A 16,218-nucleotide genomic window follows, 5' to 3' on the forward strand; every position below is an offset into this window, starting at 1 on the left:
TTTTTACAGTTCTGCACCTCTGTACATGCTAATTATTCTACCTAGAAAATCTTCTCTTACTTTATTCTATCTATCCTTTTCTTTCCCAAAAGTATCTATGTTTCCCCATCACAATCTTTAATACTTCATACTAAAACTGCCTGTTTACACATCTCACCCACTGGATTGTGAACTTTTGGAAGAAAAAGACTCTTTTTAAAAAAGATTTTATTTATTTATTTGACAGAGAGAGAGAGAAAGATCACAAGCAGGCAGAGAGGCTGGCAGAGAGAGCAGGGAAGCAGACCCCCTGCTGAGCAGAAAGCCCAATCGATGCGGGGCTTGATCTTAGAACCCTGAGATCGTGACCCACGCTGAAGGCAGAGGCTTAACCCACTGAGCCACCTAGGCATGCAAGACTGTTTTTTATTCACTTTTGAAATTCCAATGTTTTTAGGGGCACCTGGGTGACTCAGTTGGTCAAGCACCTGACTCTCAATTTTGGCTCAGATTATGGTCTTGGGGTCCCAGCATCAAGCCCACATTGGCCTCTGTGCTCAGCGTGGGCTCTGCCGGAGATTCTCTCTCTCTCTCTCTCTTCCTCTGCCCCTCCCCCTGCTCTCTCTCTCTGTCTCAAAATAAATAAGTAACTCTAAATAAATAAATAAATTCTCAATGTTTTTAGATAACAGATGATTACAACATTTTTGTTGAATGAATGCTTGAACGATTACACTAAAGATATGAAAGCTGAAAAGACTAATAACTTAATAAAGACTCTAATAAAACAATATTAATAAAATAAAAAAGAGAGATACTGTTAAAAGATGGAAACAGTCAGAAAAGGAGGATACAAGATGAAACAAACTCCACAAGTAGCTTGCTGAAAGGGGCTTGGCTAGAGGGAAGTGATGGTAAGAAGCATTCACATTATCACTTTTCTTATCTGGATCATTTATAAGAATATTCATACATTGCTTTTGTAATTAAAAATATTCCCCCAAAGAAAACTGAATGTATTAACATTTTGTATGTATTTTCCCTAAGAGAGAATTATCAAAAACCAATCAAATACAAAATTAACAAAGACACTGAAATGGAAGAATGCCGAGAGAGGTGCTTGAGAAATATAGAACATGTATCAAAAGAAACTTTGCAAAAAATGATAAGTGAAACATAGCATAACATATAGAGAAGTTGAATCACTGTGTTGTACCTCTGAAACGAATGTTAACATTGAGTGTCAACTCTAAAAATGTTTTAAATAAAACAAAATAAAAAATAAACACATCACACTATCATATATGAAAATACCCATCAGCCAAAATTTATATCATCTAATAGCACATTCTGGACATTGTGCTACACACCACAGGGAATATTAAGTTGTCTGAGACCCAGTACCAGCCCTGCAGGAATTCACAATTGCGTGAAGAAATTGCAAATTATACACATAAAAAGTTAAATAGACACAACGCAATGTGTCCCTGACAACAAATGATTTATTCTAAAAGACTACGTTTTCTAAGCTTCCTTGCAACTAAATGTGGTCATGTAACCAAACTGTGGTCCATGGAATGTGAGCAGACGTGTTGCATCTCACTTCTGGAAAGCTGATGCCACTTCTACCGCATGATCCCAGCTGACTGCTTCAGCTCAATCATCACATCCTCATTCCAGTCATCAGGAAAGAAGAAAAGGGCATCTTTTCTCCCTTTGTGTGTGAGATAGAGTCAGTTAGACCCAGGTTCTAACTGTGGCTTGACCAGGTACTAGCTGTGTGACATAGTGGTTGGTTATTTAATCTGTGTAAACATTAGCTAGAAAATGAAGTCTAATCTAGAAAGCAATGTGTCTAGCATATATTGTGGGAAAGGGTAGAATCGATCTGGGGGGATCCAGAGAGCTCTGCCACATTATTTTTCTAAGAATATTAATGAGAAAAAATTATTTTGACTACTTTTGAAAAACAGAAATAAATAGATGTGCAAGGCATGCATTATTTCATCTACGGATAATCCTGGGTGAGCACTTGAACTGGAGAAGCTGGTCACAAACTGGTATCTACCACAAGCGGCAAGAGGTTGGTCAGCTGTCCTTGAGGAGGTGAGCTGGGCCCTGACAAGAAAGATTGGGAGAGAGGCGGGGAGGGCAGCTGAGACAAAATCCCGCGGCAAAGGCAAGGAGGAGCAGTTCGCAGTTCAGCTGGAGCAGAAGAAATGTGGAAGTACTTTATAATCCTCAAATGGTATGAACATTGTCTATCACACGGAAAGTGTTGGGAGGTAAGGTTAAAAAAGGCTAAAAAGTTACAGAAAAGATTTTGAATGTGGAAGGGAGGTGTTTGACATTCTGGCTCTGCCGGTTCCTAGATGTGTGGCCTCAGGCCAAGCTGGTGAACAGTTGTGGACTTCAACTTCCTCATCTGGGAAACATGGGTGATTAATAACCACCTAATGGAGTTGTTTTGAGGTTAAACACTAGCCTGTAGTCAGCAGTCAATAAATAGTAGGATTAACAAAAGAGTTGAGCAATCAAGGAACATGGTCATTCTTTAAAAGAGTTAATAGCAATCTGACAGCTGGGGCTGGAGTGATAGGGGGAGAATCTGAAGGTAGACAGAGCAAAGCAATATCATCCAGTGAAGTCAATGCACAGGAGTTTGCACTTTAAGCTTTAGGCCAAGAAAAATTGGAGTCGACAGAGGAATATTGGAGGCAGTGATATCAGTTAGGACGACTGCCAGAGTCCAGGCCCAGGGATGAGGGCCTGAAATAAGACAGTAGCTATGAGTATAGAGAAAAAGACCCAGCTAAGAAAGGAACTTGGTAAATGATTGCAGGTGAGAGGGAAGAAAGGGGAAGAAAGTTCTGGCTTCTTGGACGACAGAATGGCAGTGACACCATGAACAAAAACAAGAAAAAGAGGAAGAAAAACAGCACGGGGCTGAGGGGAGCAGAGAGATAAGCTCATTTTATCATATACTCTTGAGAAAGAGTGTGTGGAATATGACTGTGGTGGTGATGCAGGGGCATCCAGCTGATGAAGGTGCCCCATAACCCAACAGATATCAAGGTCTGGCATCAGAAGATGCATCTGGGCTGGAGAGGTATAGATCTGGAAACCCTGGGAAGTAAGAGTAGCTAAAACTATAGGAGAAGAATTGCTCCCTGAGAGGGAGTCTGTGGAACAGAGTCCTAAAGAAAGTCAACGCTTTGATGGGCAAAGAAAGAGAAGCCAGAAATGAGGACAAGAACAAGATGGGAAACCAGGAGATGGTGGTATTGGAGACACCAAGACAAAGAGGAGTGGCCAGTAAGTATTCGAGCTGTTATGAGTTCCCAAACAGCTACAAAGACCTGAGGGATGAGTGTGCTATTCAAACAGTTAAGTGCAATGCTGCTGAGTGCTCCTCAGACAGTTTATGGGGGAACTGTATGGGAAAGATTGGCTCCAGAAATGTTGACCTCCTGCGGGAATGAAGAACAATCTGGAAGGAGTTTAAAAAAAAAATCTGCCACCATAGCCAAACTATGGAAAGAACCTAGATGTCCACCAACAGATGAATGGATAAAGAAGATGTGGTATATATACACAATGGAATACTATGCAGCCATCAAAAGAAATGAAATCTTGCCATTTGCAATGACGTGGATGGAACTAGAGGGTATCATGCTTAGCGAAATAAGTCAATGGGAGAAAGACAACTATCATATGATCTCCCTGATATGAGGAAGTGGAGATGCAACGTGGGGGGTTAAGGGGGTAGGAGAAGAATAAATGAAACAAGATGGGATTGGAAGGGAGACAAACCATAAGTGACTCTTAATCTCACAAAACAAACTGAGAGTTGCTGGGAGAGGGGGGTTGGGAGAAGGGGGGTGGGGTTATGGACATTGGGGAGGGTATGGGCTATGGTGAGTGCTGTGAAGTGTGTAAACCTGGCAATTCACAGACCTGTACCCCTGGGGATAAAAATATATTATATGTTTATAAAAAATTTTTTTAAAAATCTGCCACTACCCAGGATTACGCTGAGGCAACAAGAAGATGGGTGGAGTTTCTGGCAGGCTGTTTGTCTCTCTAACTTGATGTTTTTCTGTATGTCTCTGTCTCTCTCAGTAGTGGACCAAAGGTCCAGAAGGGTGAAAATGGAAGGTGCTAACAGATGGAGTCCCTCACTCTCTCCTCTCGCAGCCCCTTCTGCTAGACTGCAAACTTTTCGAGACTTCTCTTCAGCATGTAGTAGAGACTGTGAATACAGAGGCACTCATGTTTGTTGAATAAAAAGCCAAAAGCAAATAAGATAATTGGCCAACAAGAGAAATAAGTGTTAGAAGACATAAGTGAAATAGCACAGAGAAGTGGTGAAGGGGAGGAAAAATTCTTGTCTGCCCTCAAGTTCTTCCAGCATGACTAAGAATTACATTTACATGAGACAAATTAACAGAAGAAGATCAGATTGAATAGTGTGCACACGGGGAATCCACAAAGACATGGAAATTCCAAAAACAGGCAAAATGAGGCATATATGTTGTTCTGACTTAAGGAGAAGGGTAGGGGTCTGGGACTTCCAAGGGAGAGAGTGCAATTCATAGGAAGATGAACAAGTAAATGGTAAACAAATGTGTCCTGGGACACCTGGAAACAAAGGGACATGAAGGACTTGGATCAAACAGGCCTTGCCAGGTTCCTCCCTGTCTACCATACCTCGTTCATACCATCATGTCGTTCTTGGTGGTGGTGGTTCTCTTCCTGGATTCTCGACCTAAATCCTTTTTAGGCAGTTGTGGGAGAGGTAAAGAGTTGTTCCTGAATCTGCTAGATTTCAGGTGCTTTTTATCCCAAAATAATCTTCATGCCAAAGCGGCCCATATTGGGGCAGCCTGCCCTCTGCCCCTACAGGGGCCCCTAACCAGGGCTCTTGGAATTGGACTCCAACCTTAGAAAGAAAGAAGCTCTGCTACCTCCTATCTAGCTGTTTGAGCAAGTTCCTTAATTATCCAATAGGAGTTACAACAGAACCCATCCTAAATATAGCACTCACAGAAATGATCATGTATATCAAGTACTAGGCAAAGTACTTACTACTACTCAACTCACCAGAAGTCTGACCTGAAAACATTTAGTACCTTTTAAAAGTAATTACAACTATAAATTGACCACTTGTTATCAATCAGTGCCATCTACTAATGTTTACAAAACCAGGAACTGCACCCCCACCTGGCAATAAAACCATGGAGATAAAACCTACCTCTCACGGAGTCATGAAAGAGTTTCGATAAATTAAATGAGGTCATTTATGTAAAAGAACTTGAACAGTAAATAGCATCCACTATAAAAATCCGCTGGCCTCTTCTTAAAAAGGTACCTGTTCAAGAATGTAAAAATGCCTTATACTCACCACCGCGGTTGTTAGGAAGCCAAAGCTTCTATTATATCCATTTGGCAAAAAGGAGAAAAGAAAATATACAGCTTTTTTTCCTACAAACTATGATTTTAAAAAGCCAAGGGGTGGGGGGAATGGCCCTCTAAAATTGTACTTACAAATCCTTCTTCTGTAATATCTGGTGGCTCTGAAACAAGATAAAATATGACATTATCTCACTCAAATCTGATTTCCTTTTAAAGTAAATGAAATAATTTGAGACAGCACCTAGCCCTGCTTTATACACGGGCAAGCTCAGGAAGATTTTGGCCCTCTGTTCATTCTCTGCACATGGATTGAATTTTAAGTTGGAATTCAAGGTGGAAGTGGGGAGGAAGGGCCTCTGGAATCCAGCATGGCCACTAATTCACTGTGACCCTGAAGTTAACCTTGTAGGCTTCCATTATTCCAGCTGCAAAACGGAGAATTAAGCAAGACAAAATAAGACGGTGCCAATGAGGCGATGCAAACGGGGGGTCGTCCGGGGCGAGGGGAGGGGGTGTGGTGGGAGAGGGGTGAGATTCGCAATAAAACGCTGAGAGCGCGCAGGGGAGCCAGGTTTGGGGAAGTTTGGGGGCGTGGGGGGGAAGGGGGACGCCCGGGCGTGAAGTCACGTCCAGAGGTGGGTGTGTGGTCCCCGCCGCCGCCGCACCTACCCGCGGTGAGCCGCTTCTCGGGCATGCCGCCGCCGTTGCCCGCGCCCGGCGCCCGCGCGGGCCCGTCAGGGCGCCATCGCCCGGTAGCGCCGGTCTCTCCCCGGCAGCCGGAGCGGGAGCCGGAGCCGGAGCCGGAGCGCACGCCGACGCCGCGCAGCGCGCGTGGCCCCCGCCGCCGCCGAGTTGCTATGGAGCTGAGACAATGCGGGCAGGCGGGCGCCCGAGGCCAGGGCGGCGGCGCGCGCCTTTCCCGGGGCACCGGCCCGCCGCAGCGCGTCCTCCTTCCCGGCCAGGGGCGGACGCCGCCGCCACCGGTGGGGGGACCCGCGCGGCCTCCCCCGGGGAGACACCCGACTTGCCCGGGCCTCGTGCCGCGGTGCCCGCGGCCCCGGCCTGTTCCCTCACGTCGAGACCTTGGCCGCACCGTCCAGGAAATTGGGTGACTGCTTAGCTAGAAATGACCGGCCGGCGAGCGAGGGACAGATGGGCTGGTCCTGAGAAGAGGAGCGAGAGAGGGGAGTCGGCCCTCGGGGGTTTCCTCGATACCGACAGAGGACATAGCCACACACAGCGCCTGAACTCATCCCCACTTGTAGGAAATGCCTAGTCAAAAATTAAATATTCGTGAGCTTTAGGAACGAGATCTGCCCCCACGTTTTTTCTTCAATCGGTTACGACTCTTGCATTTTCAAGATATTCCAGCTTTAAAAATGACCCGAGGAGGCTGTTGAAGGACAATAAACGGAGGATGGCCATAGTGTGTGTTCCCAGAAAAGTTAGGATGGAAGTAAAAAGTGAAATTCGAAAAAAGAAAAATGGTACTGCTGATTGAGGGGAAGGGAAGAAGGGAAGGAGAAAAAGATTTTTGGAAAAGTCATAGTCAACTCAAATATCCAGTCCAACCAGATTTCCACCTCAGGCTCCCCCTGCTCCTAATAACCCTAAATCCAGTTTCTTCCTGTACCTACACAGTGGTGGCTCATCCTTGGATGTTCCAAAATCAAAATATCCAGCAGGAAATCTACATTTCTCCCCATTACTTATCTTCAAATTTCTTCTTTCTGCATAAATCCCGTGTTCAGTAAGTGGTACCTTCATCCACCAGGTGACTCAAGACAGAAACCCCATATTTAGACAAGCACTAGGTCCTGCCAATTCTACATTAAAGTATTTCTGGAATCTGGAATCTTCACTCCCATGAGCAACCATTGCCTTAGCACAGGCGTCCATGTGGAGTGTTGTGAAAAGTCCCTTAACCTGTCCCTCTTTCACTGTTTGCTTCCAGTGGAGATCCCCTTAAATCCATTTCCCCTGCTGAAGAAGAAACCATCTCTATAATAAAGATCTGACCTACTTAAAACCTTCAGTCTCTCCACATATTCCTCCTACACTGTGGGGGACATCCAAAGCCTGTCAGGGTCCTACAGGTATGTGAATGCTTGAGCAAGCATGGAGTCAGACAGTGGTTGCTTGTAGTGCAAAGAACCACAGTATGTGCCTAGTTATAGTTACTGCCTTTTCTATAGTACAAAGACAGAGAAAAATAAAACTATAAACCACTACTTGGACCAAACAAACAAAATCAGAGGGCCAAATGAAGTCAAGGGTGATAGTGGAAGCAAATAGAAGGGCAAAGGGAGGCGTGAGTCAAAAAAACCATGGAACCTTTTGGTTGGCCCTTGTAAGGACCTCAGCTTTCATCCCAAGTGAAATGCAAACCATAGAAATTTTGAGCAGAGAAGTACTATGATCGTATTTTTATTTGAAAAGGATCACTCAAGGGGTGCTTTCTAGAGAATGTAGATGGGGAGAGTTTAAGAAGTGTATGAGCCTTACAAGTGAAGATTCTGAATTTGCAGTTGCTATAGACGCCTGGAAGTTAGGAGATGTAAATTTGGGAACTGACCTATCAATGGGCCTTTTAGGCATTTATTTGCTTGCACTGTTTCTGCCGCTAGGGAAGCTCTTCTGGCCTTTTTCAAGCAAAATTTCTCATTCTTCAGTACTCAGCTTAACTGCCATCTTCCCTCCGTAGCTTCCTATGAATTCCTTTCATTGGCCTCTCCTAATGTTCCTGTATATTTGGTAAAAATTACGATCTTAAAACCATATTAATATTAAAATAATCTGTACAGAGAGGTACCTCCAGTACCATCTAGCAGACAGTAAATTCCTGGGGCTCGAAAGAGATCCATCTTTCTTTACCCCCACCTCCCTTACTGAATGCCTGCCACTCAGTACATATTCATTGGAATATCTTCTCTGCCTTACAATCAATCTACACTGTGCCCTGTTCACAGAAAAGATCTGTTTATCCCTGTTTCAGATAACCACACCAATAAGTCAATTGTTTTGTCATCAAGTGTGGCTAACATTGCACACTTAACTATGGGCCTCTAACAATACCCCTAAGACATTGGTATTATTCTTCCCAACAATCTAGGAAACTGAGACTTCCAGAGGTGAGATAATTTGTTCAAAGACAAACAGCTTTAAAGTGTTAAAGCCGCAAGTTGATCCAAGTCTGATTCCAAAGCCTTTGCTCTTTAACAACACTGCTACGCAACCTTTCCCTCTAAAAATATTCTCACGCGATTTTAAAAAACAACCCAAGAATCACAAAGACCGTAACTTGAGTCCACATGAGTAGGTTATAAGTTATTCTAATGTTTTGGTGATTTAATTTTTTTGTAATCGCTTTATTGAAATGTAATTGATATATCATACAATTCATCTATCTAGAATATACACGGCAATGATTTTTAATATAATCAAAGTCATCCAACTATCCTTTCATATCAAAAAATCCATTTTAGAACACTAATTGCCTCAAAAAAGACCAATACCTTTAGCTGTTATCCTCTATTCATCCCTTGCCCACCCCTAAGCAACCACTGACTCATCTTCTGCCTCTATGTATTTTCCTGTCCTGGACATTTCAGGTAAATGGAATCATACCATCTGTTGGGCTTTCATGACTGGTTTCTTTCACTTAGCATGTTTCTAAGTTTCATCCAAAATGGGGCATGAATCAGTACTTCATTCCTTCGTATTGCTGAATAATATTCCATTGTGTGGATATATCAGTTTGTCCATTCATCACTTGGTAAACATTGGGTTTTCTACTTTTAGCTATTACGAATAATGCTTTATGAACATCCATGTACAAGTTTTTATGTGGACATATGCTTTCACTTTCTTGAGTTATATATACCTAGGAGTGGAATTGCTGGGGCCGAGGGTAATCTACTGTTTGTTTGGCCACTCTGGTTAGCTTTTTTTTTTTTTTTTAAATTTTTAATTTTTATTTATTTATTTTTTAATTTTTTATAAACATATATTTTTATCCCCAGGGGTACAGGTCTGTGAATCACCAGGTTTACACACTTCACAGCACTCACCAAAGCACATACCCTCCCCAATGTCCATAACCCCACCCCCCCTTCTCCCAACCCCCCTCCCCCCAGCAACCCTCAGTTTGTTTTGTAAGATTAAGAGTCACTTATGGTTAGCTTTTTAAGGAAGTGTCACACTGTTTTCTGTATTGGCTGAACCATTTTATATTACCACCAGTGGTGAGTTAAGGATTCTGGTATCATCACGTCCTCACTAACATTTGTTATCATCTAACTTTTTTATTGTAGCCATCCCACCAGGTGTGAAGTGGTTATCTCTTGGTGGGATTGATGTGCATTTCCTGATGACTAGATTTAATTTACTTTTTGAAATATTTTATTCTGTCTCTGCCCCCCCCCACTAGTTCATTTTTCCAGAAACGCCTTTTTCTACAATTGGTCTGTATCATTGTTGAAAGCTGGTGCTGTCCAAAACCAAAAGTTTATGATGGGAATTGTATCTATATAAATGAAATTAAGTTTCTGTTTACTCTGATTCTGGACATATCATTAGGAAATTTGAAGGTTGTGCTCAAGAGGGACTTTTTTTAGAAACAGACTGTGTAATACACCTGTCGTTCAATTTGGGGAACTCTGGAGAGCATCTCAGTCTCCCTGAAAAACAGCTAAAACTGTTAATGAGAAGCCAACATGACCATGGAACAGAAGCGATACCATGTTAAGCTGCTGTGGACAAAGAAAAATGATCAGGTTTCAGATGTAAGCCCTAAATCAAATGTTTCAAAGGCTGGCCTAAATTGCAAACGTTTATTTGCATTAGGGCTACTTTGTGACCTGCTCAGGAGGAGAAGCTGTAAGGATTTATTCAACGATTCTCCCAAGTACTATTGGAGAGATATACTGTGTGTGTGTGTCTGTGTGTGTGTGTGTGTGTGTGTGTACACTACCAAAAGCATGATTTCAGGCATCATACCTATTTAATGATTTAGAAGTACTAGTCCTTTCTTGAATTTGATGTGGTAGGGTCCCACTTAAGCATAGTTCTAAACTTTTCTGAATGTGAACAGAAATAGTATCAAAGTCTGAAATTTATATCCCTGTGATTTTAATTTTTAATGGTAATGAGATTTAATGGTAATGAGTCTCATTTAATGGTAATGACTCTGAACATACAAATGGACAATGGCCAGACCACATATGACAATAGAACTCTCTCAAATCTCTGCAGCAACCAGTCTTGGAAACCAACCAAACCACAACCTCTACAGCAGTAGACCCAGAATGGTCAAGTCATGGTCAGTAACTGTCAGTTTCCCTAATTTTTGTCCCTATTTCCGGTTAAGGACCAACCAGAGAAAGCCAAAAAACTTCCCAAACCAATCACATAGGATGCCCTGTAGATTACAGTTAGCCCCCAGGCCAGCAACCTTCGGTCAGAACACACCTGAATCTTCCCCTTTCTCCACTCCACAGCTTTCCCCCTCATGCCTGCCTTGGAGTCTCTACCAAATGCATATGGTGGTGGCTGACTCCCTTACCAGAGCAAGCTCTGAATAAATGCCCTTTGCTTGCTCTTCTCTGGGTTGTTTTCATTTATTTCCACATCGCTAAACCATTTTTTAATTTTTACACACACAAGAACCAGACTGACAGAACAGTGTAGTAGAATGTTTTTCCTAGGAGATGGATGGTAACTCAACGTCTAATAACATATTATACCAACCCCCACCTCAGTCCCTAAAGTAACTGCCCTTGTGGCAAGATCAGAAACACAAATTACAAAATTTATGTGTTGTTTATTTCCATTCTCTTTTTGATAAACATTATCTTTCCTTTTTGTGAAATTGCATATCTATATTTAATAACAATTGCCCACATTCGTATCACATTTAACTAGAAAACAGCAGTTTTTTTCTATTTCTGAGCAGTTCATGATTTTTTGAAAAAGGAATATAATTAGTTTAATACATTCATTAGGCAATTTCTTAACTTATCCAAGATAACTACCATCTGGACCTGCTGGTTTAGATTTATTATAATTGTCAATATATTCCATTACATTACTTTGCTTCTTGCACAAACTGATGAGATAATTCCATTTTTAACCCTTCCCTAGTTAAAGTTTTAAAACTCTAATATTGCTCCAGGATGTTGCAGTTTTTACAAATAGAGAATACAGTTGAACCTTAAACAATGTGAGGTTTAGGGGCACCAACCCCTCTGCACAGCTGAAAATCCACATATATCTTTTTTTTTCCACACGTATCTTTTGACTTCTCCAAAACTTAACTACTAATGGCCTTCTGTTGACCAGAAGACTTACTGATCATATCAACAGTCAAATGACACATATTTCGTATGTTCTATGAATAACATAATATATTCTTATAATAAGTAATCTAGGGAAAAAATATTAAGAAAGTCATAAGAAAGAAAATATACTGACAATAGTCTACTGTATTAAAAAAAATCTACATAAAAGTAGACCCAACCGTTTAAATCCATGTTGTTAAAGGGTCAACTATACTGCAAAGTTGTTGAGAATAGATCTTAAATGTTCTCATCACAGGAAAAAAATGGTAATCATGGGTTGGGATGGAGGTATAGCTAATCTATGGTGGTGATTGTTGTGAAATATAGAAGTGTATTGAATCAATGTTGTGCACCTTAAACGTCCACAACGCTCTATGTCAATTATATGTCAAGCTGGAAAAAAAGGAAAATCACTTTTCCTTTATTTAATATAAGCACAATGTCTTGAGTATATATTTCCTTCTTTTGAATGCCAACAGAAAAATATCTTTGCTGCCCTAGCACATAAAAATTTAAATGTCACGTTAACTTTCTGCATGGGTAGTTTTTTACCATTTAATTCTAAAGTGATGCATATTTCACCTCTAAAGGCAATATGCTCTGCCCCTAACAGCCAATGTATATATACACTTATACATACGTATGTATTTTAATTCCCACTCAGCATATCATTTTCATATGGTTCATTATCATATCATGTGACAATCATTAATTCAACAATTCAATTAATATTTGCTCTATCATCTATCATGTATAAGACATTCTGCTAAAGGAGGTAGAGAGGTGAATAAAACAGTTCTGCTCTTAAGGAGCAAAAGTTCTTAAGGAACTTGCTAATGGGGGAAGACTACAAGAATGTATTTATTTATTTATTATTTATTTATTAAGATTACAAGAATCTAACACAAAAAGGACATGTCAGAGACAGTACAAGAAAGACATAAACACTAGATTGAAAGGAGGTAAAAATTTCATCTTGTTGGAGAGATCGTCAAAGATGGTTCATGGAAAGAACTAAGGATTAGCTGGGTTCAATGGGATTTAGTATGGCAAGAGAGAGGAAAAGTGGGAAAAAGCAGAGCGGAAATTTAGGAAGCAGTAAGGAGTCTAGTTTGGCCAGAACAAAGTGTACAGAGTGGAATGGTGAGAGAGATTGCTAGAAAGTTAGGACCATTAGGAGATCCTAAACTCAGTTACATTTTTAATAGGAAGCAATATAATTGGAGCCACATTTTAGTACAAATAACCTGGCAATGGCTATTTAGGACAGATTTAGATGGGGACCAAGTAAAAGCAAAGAGACCTGTGAGGAAGCATTTACAGAATCTAGGGCAGACTGTGATTAGGACCTGAACCAATCAAGCACCACTTTTCTGCAGAAATGAGAATGCCAGAAGGAAGTAATTGGTAGCACGCCACCATTGTTCAAAACCAGAACTCACCTCCATGATTCTACTGCTCCTTCCACTCTTCTGGCTCTACTGTCGATGAAGAGGGAGCCAGGTGGGCAGAGCTGTTGGGCAAGTAAATACAGATGGCCAAGGCACAGACCCACCCGCCAACAAGGTGTTCTATTAAAAGTCATCCCAGGAAACAGAGCAATCTTGCAAGCCAGCTAAAATGTTTTAATTAGTAACGCTGAGTAATAACTATTAACTAAATTTATTCTGTATGCATTTTTAAAATTAAGTCAAGGAACACTTCCCCTACCTGGCAACGTCACAGTACATTAGCGTCAAATATATAAAAGTTAATTAACTTTTTTGAAGAAGGGCCAAAAGCACCATAAATGAGTCTTTGGTGCCCCCTTGTGGAATATTTAGTATGACCTTTGAAATACTTCCCTTTGATACAGAAACAGTAATGTGTTATTTCCATATTTTAAGACATTTAAAGTACTTTCTGTATATGTTACACTATCCCTAAGGGACATAATTTAAAACAGGCCATATAAATAATTTAATTCAAACAAAAAACATAAGAGACCAAATGTTGAAAATGTTCAGTAAATTTTTGTCATTTTGTGAATCGTAAATTAAACAAAGGTAATGGGAAAACTTAGCTTTACACCATGCTAAGTATCAAAACTGTTTTCTCAATAGCACTTCTATCCTTAAATTATTGCCAACAAATCCATAAGACTTTATAAAGTACTTAAATATCTGAAATATTGTAAACGTCCATATTTGTGCCCATAGAAATGTTAGTATTAAATGATCAGGTGACATTTTAAAAAAGATTTTATTTATTTATTTGACAGACAGAGATCAAAAGTAGGCAGAGAGGCAGGCAGAGAGAGGGAGAGGCAGGTTCCCCACCAAGCTGAGAGCCTGATACAGGGCTGGATCCCAGGACCCTGAGATCACCAAAGGCAGAGGCTTTAACCCACTGAGCCACCCAGGGGCCCCTAAATGATCAGGTAACTTTTAAAGTGTTTTTTTCTCTTTGTATCAATTATGACAAGTTTCTGACCATTTATTTTCCAAACTAGGGAATGAAAAATAGGAAATTCTTGTCTTTCCTGGAGACAGGAATTTCCTACTTCTACTATTTCCTACTTCTACTTAGAAGTCAAAATAGAAAAAATATTCTTATTCATTAGCTAACAAGACTGTCAAGGGGGCAGACCACAGTCGGGAGAGATAGATTATCCTAAACCAGTAGAAGGTTAACTGTTTGCTCCTCCTTTCCCTTATGTTCTTATTAAGCAGTGAGAAAAAAAAATACAAAAATGAAGTGTGAAATTTAATCATCCAATGATTGAATCATACAATTTAATCTTATATTGGAATCTTCTTGGAAACACAGAGTAGACTTATCAATAACTGGTAAATTTTTTCTTACTACTTTCACTCAATAATCAAAAAAGTAGTGATGACTGGAATGTGTTAATGCTTATTTTCATGACTTGTGTCTTTAATTACAAAGACCTTGGGACTAGAGCAGTAGCCTTTCTCTGGAACGGAGCTCTCAGATAATAGTATATTTGTGCAATCCATTTAGCTTTCCAAATTACAAAGTTGTGAGGAACTACGGAGCTAAGGAACTACTTTAGGGCAGAACTGTTTTAAGTTAGAATTTTTTTCCTGACATACCAATAGATTTTCCTTTAATGGCAAAACAATCTTCCATTTAAGACATGGTAATTATATGCATATTGAATTTATCAACAGGGATTCTGCAGAGTCTTGTCATACAAGTGGCAGACTACCTCTGGTTGGAATGTTGGCTTCCCCACTTGTTATCTGAATGATCTTAGATTATTTAACCTGATTCTTGACTTCCTGATATATAAGAGGAATAAGATAATAACTGCCTTATAGAGTCAATGTGAGGAATAAATGAGTTAACACAAAGGGATTTAGGACAATGTCTATACAGAGTAAACACTCAGTTTATGGTTAGTTGAATTTTTTTAAGATTTTATTTATTTGTCAGGGAGAGAGAAAGGAGAGAGAGCATGAGCAGGGGGAGTGGCAGGCAGAGGGGGAAGCAGACTCCCTGCTGAGCAAGAAGCTTGATGCCTGACTCTATCCAAGGACCCTGGAATCAGGACATGAGCGGAAGACAGAGGCTTAACTGACTGAGTCACTCAGGTGTCCCTAGATGAATTTGTTTGTTTGTCTGTTTTGGATTAATTTTTTTTTTAGAATTTATTTATTTATTTGACAGAGATCACAAGTAGGCAGAGAGGCAGGCAGAGAGAGGAGGGAAGCAGGCTCCCCTGAGCAGAGAGCCTGATGCGGGGCTCGATCCCAGGACCCTGAGATCATGACCTGAGCCGAAGGCAGAGGCTTTAACCCACTGAGCCACCCAGGAGCCCCTAGATTAATTTGTTTTTAAGCAGACATTTTTTACAAGCAAGTTAGAGGCTGGTTTTATAGTTTTATTCAGTATAATGTGAAAGATATCAAGATCATATATTCTAGCCCCACAAATGGTATTTTGTTTTATTCTATCCATATTTAGCCAAAAGCATAACACAGAGATTACTGTAACACTTAGAGTTTCAACAGTGATCAACTCTCTTAATTTCTCTCATTTATAGACAGCAGAAATCAGCTCAGAATCAATAAGTGATTTGCATAAGGGCACAGCTAGTAAGTAGTTTAGAATACCCACTCTGGCTTTTTGACTCCTAGTTTAGTGTTCTTTCCATTACACTCTAACAAACTGTAAGAACAGTAGCTAAAAGGAGTAAATCAAATAAGTCAACTGTTTACATGTGTGAAGCATTTAAGAAATCATTTAGGGGGTACATGGGTGGCTCAGTTGTTAAGCATCTGCCCTTGGTTCAGGTCCCAAGGTCCTGGGGCCGTGCCCTGCATCAGGTTCCCTTCTTGGCAGGAAGCCTGCTTCTCCCTCTACTCTCCCTGCTTGTGTTCCCTCTCTCCCTGTGTCTCTCTGTCAAATAAATAATTAATAAAATATTTTTAAAAATTTAAAAAAGAAATCATTTAGATCTCACTTTTTTGTGTAATGAAGC

General features: G+C 40.6%; 2 protein-coding genes across 11 annotated transcripts in view; both read right to left on the minus strand.

The window, feature by feature from the left end:
* RGS22 (regulator of G protein signaling 22) overlaps positions 1–6,365 on the minus strand; it is a 150,628-nt gene extending 144,263 nt beyond the window's left edge. For 7 of the 9 annotated variants that reach the window (XR_004279567.1, XM_032316101.1, XM_032316099.1 and 4 more), the window contains exons 1-2: positions 6,064–6,365; positions 5,527–5,555 (exon numbers count right to left, since the gene is read on the minus strand). Coding sequence is in view for 6 of the 9 variants with exons in the window: in XM_032316101.1 (XP_032171992.1) it covers positions 5,527–5,555; positions 6,064–6,088 (54 nt within the window). In the remaining 3 variants the exon portion in view is untranslated. The remainder of the gene's footprint in view (positions 1–5,526; positions 5,556–6,063) is intronic. The other 2 variants (XR_004279566.1, XR_004279565.1) reach the window with 1 other exon arrangement.
* A 1,451-nt stretch (positions 6,366–7,816) lies between these two features.
* Positions 7,817–16,218, minus strand: part of FBXO43 (F-box protein 43) — a 36,256-nt gene continuing 27,854 nt past the window's right edge. Inside the window, exons 5-6 of one of the 2 annotated variants that reach the window (XM_032316038.1) lie at positions 13,175–13,245; positions 7,817–8,137 (exon numbers count right to left, since the gene is read on the minus strand). In XM_032316038.1, coding sequence (XP_032171929.1) covers positions 8,116–8,137; positions 13,175–13,245 — 93 coding nt within the window. In that variant the 3' untranslated portion in view covers positions 7,817–8,115. The remainder of the gene's footprint in view (positions 8,138–13,174; positions 13,246–16,218) is intronic. The other variant, XM_032316041.1, reaches the window with a different exon arrangement.

This window comes from Mustela erminea, chromosome 16 (assembly GCF_009829155.1).
Source record: "Mustela erminea isolate mMusErm1 chromosome 16, mMusErm1.Pri, whole genome shotgun sequence".
Classification (NCBI taxonomy): domain Eukaryota; kingdom Metazoa; phylum Chordata; class Mammalia; order Carnivora; family Mustelidae; genus Mustela; species Mustela erminea.